Here is a 7,155-nt window from a genome sequence, read left to right as displayed (position 1 = left end):
ATATGAAAAAGGTCAACAGGATGATAAATTGATGATACCAAATTCATACTATACTACTATATCATATATCTAGAAAACAAAAATAATTAATAGGCCTATATAATGACCTAACCTCCACACGATTCAAACAAATTTGTATGTTCATTTTGCTAATCTATATATCATTACTCCGAAAGAACATATAAGCTAAAAGTACACTATTGTCACAACAATAATACTGTTATGAGGAAATTATTTGAACTGGGCTGGATGTTATTTATTGAGTCGAGCTCAAATTTCCACTGCGCCTCTTTGATTATTTGTATTTTTGCTGTCACTGATGTTCGTCAAAGCTCTGACTAGAGTTCCTTTTGCAACTGGACCAATATTCCGCTACAAGCTTGGAGAAAAAAGAATCAGTCTCCATTAGCTTTGAAGGTCCATCATACTCCACCATTTTTCCTGCAAATCAATGAGCCCCATTTCTTAGAAATACTCCTTAAAGTTTGAATGTGGTCATTTCGACCCATTGACTAATGAACAAATGGATTTGAGTTATTCTATAACTCCCAACGGGTCAAATAGGTAAAACTAAGCAAAACAAAAACTTATAAGTAGGCAACATGGAGTGAACCAGTCAAACCTCACTCGAATAGTATTCATAAAGCCTCCATCTTATTAATTATATTTATTTACCAACTGAATTTTGGTGAAATTATTCTGTTAAGATGTCAAATTCGGGAAAAAATGGCCCCTTCGGTCTGTACCAAACAAATTACTCTTTTTGACTTTGCAAGTCAACAAACCCAACCATTCTGATTATTTATTGGCTATTTAGATCATTTAACATGCACATAAAAATGTTGATTCTAACAATGTGGGAGCATGAGCTTACCGAAAGAGAGAACCATGACCTTGTCACTGTCAATAACTGTTGGAACTCTGTGAGCAACGGTTATGACGGTGCAATTTGAGAATTCTTCTCTTATGATTCTTTGTAAAATGGCATCTGTGGCTGAATCGACCGATGCAGTGGCTTCATCGAGTACTAGAATCTTGTTTCTCCTGAGTAATACTCTTCCAAGACAGAATAGCTGTCTTTGGCCTGCACTCCAGTTCTCTCCTTCGTCACTTACTGTCAAATTGGAAGAAAAAAGTGTACTTTTTAGTGGGTCAAATGGGTAAAAAGTAATAATATTGGGTTAGTGGTCAAAAGTGTCTTGCAAATTGATTTATAATGTACAACTTTCTAAATTGACTAATCAGAGAAAATAATAATCTTAACAATGTACTAATTATTTAACTTATCCTAACCATGTAGAGATAAGTGACCCGGACTGCAGACAGCAGACCTTACCCAGATTAAAATGGATTACCCATTTTCACCCTAGTACCCGATCCCTGTTTTGTATCAGATTTGGTTAGTATAAAATTCGGTAAAATCGAGTTACCAGAAGAATCTAGCAAATTTGGAAGACTTCTGATGCTACTTTTAAGTTGACACTTCTCTAATGCCTGCAAATCAAATAAAAAAAATACTAACATTTTTGAATAGATATTGTACATATCGAATTCACGAAGATCATATATAACTGGTTACATTACCTCCCATATCTCATCATCAGAATGTAGTCCAAGAGGGTCCATATTTGTTCTAATACTACCTCTAAAAAGGGTCGGTTCTTGGGGGATGACATTCAGTTTCATCCTGAGATCTTTAAGGCCGATAGAGCAAATGTCTAATCCGTCTATAAGAATTTTCCCGCTATCAGGTTCTACCAAACGAAACAGGGCTGTTATTAGTGTCGTCTTCCCGCTTCCTGTCCTCCCAACTATGCCTATTCTAGTCCCTTCTTTGAATGTACATGTGATTCCTTTGAGAACTAGTGGTGCATTCAAACGATACCTCAACTGAAAACCACAATCCATAAACATTACAAAAATGTAGCTTTGATAAGAAAACTTGAATATACGTGGTTAAATATGTGTTTACCTGTAGATCTTCAAACTCTATTTTTCCCTTAGAAGGCCATGACGATGGTGGTCTATTGTTCTCCACAATCGCTGGTGGCTCAGGTGGAATTTGCATGTATTGTTTCATTCGTTCGACTGAAACGATGTAATTGGCTAGGCTACAATACCATCTAGTAAAAAATACTTGGGTACCCGATAATGCCAGTGCATAAGAAAGAGATAGGCCAACCAACCCTACACAAATATCGAATTCACTGATTTACTATATGCTTTGAGACTATAGTAGGACCCATAGAGTCAAAGAAATGCATACCTGAAGACTTGGAACCTTGTGGTATGAGAACCAGGAGCAACCCAGCTGTAAAAAGGGTCAGGTTTGAAAAAGCTTCTGTTCTCAAAATCAACCACTCCAAGGTTGCGTTTGAGAAAATGAAAGTACTTGCATCTGAATCCACTAACTTGAGGTAGTCTTTGAAGAACCTGTCTTGCATCTTGAATGCTCGTATTGTTGCCACTCCGAGTGATGTTTCTGATGCGTAGTTCATAACAGGCGCCTTTGTAGTTCCGTTGATTCTCATTAGTTCCCTTGCAGTTGGCTGATAGTATCCCTGGAGTTCAATTAATAGATGTTATGCCAATACACGGGCCTAAATGCCTAACCATAACAGCTTATGCCAGATCGATGTAACACTACAAGCAACTTAGCCTAGGAAATAAGTTAGTTCAAATAGGAATGAGGCAGCATGATTGTAGATATAACTAACTGATATCTTGATATCTGAATAATTGCACTTTTTTATTGATCAGGATGATTCACCTGAATGTATATTGAAGCGGCGGTAGTGAAGATGGCTACAATGAGAACTTGCCAGGTTACTGAAGCCATAATGCCAATAGTAGCCACTATTTCAATTCCAGCACCCACCACAAAGGCAACCGAAAACGGTATGTCAAAGTCAATCACACTAAGATCAGATGAGGCCTGCATCAATAGTATTAATGTTAATAGATTAATTACGAAACATGTTGTATAACACCCTTTTCTGTTCCCCTCCTTCCTATCATTATAATCAGGACAACCTGATCCAACGTAGTTTTGACTTGAACAGGTTAACTCATCTTATAGACTTGACCCGTTACCTGTTTCAACCCTAGCCCATCTGCCCAGTTACCCAATCTGAGCAGACCTGTCTGTTTTGCTAGCTTTAAGTTCAACGAACTTGCTATGTTCCCCAATTAATGCTTAAATATAAAATGATAGATAAATGTTCTTCTTAGGGTGAGAGCAACCACAACTTTACCTTTATAATGCCTACTGTTTTACTTTCATCAACTAGACTTAAGAAGTAAACTAAACAATAACCTCCCTGAACGTAACCAGCCCATCAAATAAATCAAATAATACATAAACTAGGTAAAAAAAATAGTAAATCAGATAAAGATACTTAAATATTAGCCGGTCCTAAAATTATGCTAGCATGTAGTATCTCAGAAGTCATACCCTTGTTAGAATTCGTCCAATTGGAGTTGAGTCAAAGAAGACCATAGGAGCGTTGAAAATTGAGTCGGTGAACTTATGGAAGAATGATTTGGAGGCTTTTAATCCCAAAAGGGTAGCAAAAAATGATCTCAGAAACACAAAAAATATACTTGTGGATGAGAGCAAACTGTAAACAACAATCAACATGATGGTGGTGATTTTAGGAATTCGAATGCCAAATGCTAACCAATAACTTGCTGCTGCCTGAAGAGCAACAAAGCCAACATGAGTTAGGACACAAGAACAGAAGAACCACGATCCTTTTGAGATATTGACGTAATCCAAAAACGTCTTCCATCCAACACCCCCAATCTCTTTCTCTTCTTCTTCGGTCAACTGCACACCTGCAAAACCCTTCAACGGCACCTTCTCTTCACTAATTTCTCTACTGAGGTAACTTTTATTCGTGTCTTGTATGCTTTCATGTATATTTCCTGTTTCATCAAGTTCATTTTTATCATCATGAGGTGATGGTTCTAAACCTGTAATGACATCTTTATGAGCATTCACAAGTTGTTCAAAAGCTGTCCCTGCCATCAACAGATCTTCATAGTTTCCTGATTGAGTAACTTGACCATCTTTCATTACCTTTAAACAAAAACATTCGAGCGGTTAAAAAAGAAATGATCGACCCGTGTAACAACTGTAAAATGTTAATGTTATTACCAAAATACTGTCAACTGATGAGAGAAACTCCACTTGATGAGTCACAAGAATGACCGTTTTCTCCTTGAGACAAGTCGTAACACAATCCTGTAGCAAAAGCGCTAAAAATTAAGTATCTGGACATGGTAAATAATGATAGCTAGAAATCGAGCTAATTACTCGAACCAATTTTAAGAAGTTTAAATCTTACATTAAAGAGACTTGCTGCGGTATGTGCGTCTACTGCACTAAAAGGATCATCAAGAAGATAAATGTCAGCATCGTTATAGACTGCTCGAGCGAGTTGAATCCTCTGTTTCTGTCCGCCACTCATGTTAAGTCCTCTTTGGCCTATTTCGGTTAGATCCCCATGGTTAAAAGCTTCTATGTCCTTATCTAAAGCACACGCCTTTATAGCCTTTTCGTATTTCGTTCTATCCATTTGTTTCCCATACAATATGTTATCCTGAATTGTCCCACTTTGGATCCAAGAAGTTTGGCTAACATAAGCAATTGATCCAGAAACATCCACCTGTAACCAAAAAATAATACAGTATTTAACTATATATAAATCACATAAAGGTACATACTTTTCAGTTTTAAGCATTCGCGAACTCACCGTTCCTGAAGTTTTGGATATTTCTCCAAGGAGTGCATATAACAAAGATGACTTTCCAGCACCAACTGACCCGCAAACTGCACCTTTTTGCCCGCGTTTAACTTTAAGATTTATATTCTGAAGTGTTGGGGTGAGTGATTCAGGATCCCAAGCGAAATTTCCATCCTGTATTCGGATACAATCATCCGATTTCACCATTTCTTGGTCCCTTTTCACTCTGTTATCTTTCAATTCATCATCAACTAAAAATGAACTGATCCTATCAAAGGATACTTTGACCTGGATTAACGTAGAAAGTGCATCAGGCAACAACTTTACGGGTTCAGACATAGTTCTTAATGTTGCTAAAATCGTAAAGATTGTCGCAGCATCTAATGGGGCGCTTTTTAATAGCACACATCCAAATAGAATGAATGAAGAAACGAGCGTTGGTGACATCCAATACAAAACCGTACCATAAACCTTCTTTATCTGAGCCTTACGCAACCAACTGAATTCAATATCCCTACACGAATCAACTACTTTCTTGAATTTTTCCTCCCAAGATTGCAACTTTATGACCTTCATATTGTTTAGGATCTCAGAAGTGGATCTTAGTCTTGTATCTTGAGCCACCATAAACTCCAACTGACACTTTTGAATAGCTTTTGCAAATGGCACGTTTAGAAGCCCGCATAAGATTAGCGGGGCTAAACCCGGAAGAACACCTAGTCCTACTATTGAAAACAAGACACCGATAGCTAGAAATAGTTGAACGAAACAAGACCAACCCGTATGAAACCACATAGGAAATTCACCCATTCTGTAAGCATCAACCGCTATGTAATTCACAACTTCCCCCGTCGAATGCCTTTTCTTTCCTAAATTAGAAAGCTTTAGTTGCTTTTCGTACACTGCCACCATTAAAGCCGACCTCATCCTCATACCAGTTCTTCTTGCAATAAAGAAAAACTGTCTGTGAGCCAATGACTCCGTTAACTTGACTATAATCAAACATCCTACTAACAAAAGTCCTTGACGTAAATCTTTAGATTCACGGTTTGTATATCTTACAAACGCATAGAGTAACAATGGGCTAGCCACAACAGCAATTGTTCTGAGAAGAACACAAAGTCCCGCCAAAATCATCTGTCGAAAATAAACTTTGGCCAATGCTTTAGGAACCATGTTAGCCTTGTTTGAATTTTTCTCCGTTTGAAGCGAACCCCATGCTTTGGTGAACTCCTCATGGGCAATGGCTGCTTGATCTACCGAGGCTAAAGAAGGAATATCTTCCAGAACTAAAGGTTTTTTGTAACCTAAAGCAAGCAATGGGTTAACCCATGAAAATATCAATTTGCTGAGAAAACTAGGCTCTTGTAATTGGCTCGTATTTTCGTCATCCAGTAAAGGCTCAGATACATTCTGGTTTTCACCTGCAATTAATCAAAGATCAACATTTAACCATCATAATAATATTAGTGTTACATTGTGTTAAGAATCAAATAAAAAGTTGCATGGAAAACAGACAGCATTCATCAATGAAAACAGTTGATTTTTTTGAAATTAGACTAGATTAAAACAGGAATATATGAAGGTACCATGAAAACTCCTCAGAGAAGCCATAAAAATTTCTCTGGTTAAAAAAATTCTCAATTTGACTAGTAAAAAACCATTAAGGTATTGCAGTTGGACTTATGTAGCAGCTACTATGCAATACTTTTTTGAGATAAAAGAAACACCCTCCACACCAATAAAAAAAAAAAAAAAAAAAAAAAAAAAATGAAAAATCTAATAAATGTTTCATAGTTCCCTAGTCAAATATGTGCAAATGCAACTACTCTTTCCTTTGGCATCATATGCTTAGAGGTCTCCAATATCGCCTTGTATACATCCCTTCATTTATTATTATTATTTTTATTTTTTTGAACAGAAGTACAGGATCACCAAGGGGACTTAACCACTCACACGTTCATCTCGAGCAGTTGCATAACCAGCTCCCAACTGCTGTTCAGGAGGAAACACGGCCCAATCCAAGGTCATGGGCGGTAAAACCCCCTCCCCACTATCCCCGCAACGCGATGTGCGGAAGGTATCCTTGGGTGGAATTCAAGGGTAATGGGGCAACCTTGTGTGCAATGCTGCACCCCACGGGAGTCGAAATCTTGACATCACGCTAAGAGAGGCAGACCACTATCACATGAGCTACAACACAAGGTTCCTTCATTTGATTCATATATACACCGTCATTATTCATTGTTAATTTATACACAGTCATTTTTATCCATATACCACTAAACAAGCTTTTTAATGTTATAATGCACTCAGGGGCGAACTTATGAAGGGGCAGGGTGGGGCGCCGCCCTCAGTGGATTTGCAATTTGCAATTTTTAGTGCAAATTTTTTCGATTTTTTGATT

General features: G+C 37.6%; 1 protein-coding gene across 1 annotated transcript; it reads right to left on the bottom strand.

The window, feature by feature from the left end:
* LOC139839896 (ABC transporter C family member 8-like) lies at nucleotides 1-6,461 on the bottom strand. The gene is made up of 12 exons (XM_071830100.1): nucleotides 6,338-6,461; nucleotides 4,758-6,172; nucleotides 4,350-4,670; nucleotides 4,160-4,246; nucleotides 3,455-4,081; nucleotides 2,771-2,935; nucleotides 2,267-2,561; nucleotides 1,973-2,187; nucleotides 1,585-1,890; nucleotides 1,431-1,494; nucleotides 875-1,114; nucleotides 1-441 (listed from the first exon to the last, which is right to left on the bottom strand). Exons 1-12 carry the CDS (start codon nucleotides 6,360-6,362, stop codon nucleotides 314-316), a joined length of 3,888 nt encoding a protein of 1,295 aa, XP_071686201.1. The 5' UTR covers nucleotides 6,363-6,461; the 3' UTR covers nucleotides 1-313.
* Between the last annotated feature and the right edge of the window lie 694 nt (nucleotides 6,462-7,155).

Source organism: Rutidosis leptorrhynchoides, chromosome 4 (genome assembly GCF_046630445.1).
Source record: "Rutidosis leptorrhynchoides isolate AG116_Rl617_1_P2 chromosome 4, CSIRO_AGI_Rlap_v1, whole genome shotgun sequence".
In the NCBI taxonomy this organism is placed as follows: domain Eukaryota; kingdom Viridiplantae; phylum Streptophyta; class Magnoliopsida; order Asterales; family Asteraceae; genus Rutidosis; species Rutidosis leptorrhynchoides.
This window is presented reverse-complemented; position numbering and strand designations above follow the sequence as displayed.

What these genes read in the sequence shown, in the direction of transcription:
- LOC139839896 (XM_071830100.1), bottom strand. Translation starts at nt 6,362, where the DNA reads ATGGCTTCTCTGAGGAGTTTTCATG. An exon ending in CATCAGTTGACAGTATTTTG is followed by an intron (nt 4,082 to 4,159) that starts GTAATAACATTA and finishes TTTTGTTTAAAG; the next exon opens with GTAATGAAAGATGGTCAAGT. An exon ending in CTGATGATGAGATATGGGAG is followed by an intron (nt 1,495 to 1,584) that starts GTAATGTAACCA and finishes TTTGATTTGCAG; the next exon opens with GCATTAGAGAAGTGTCAACT.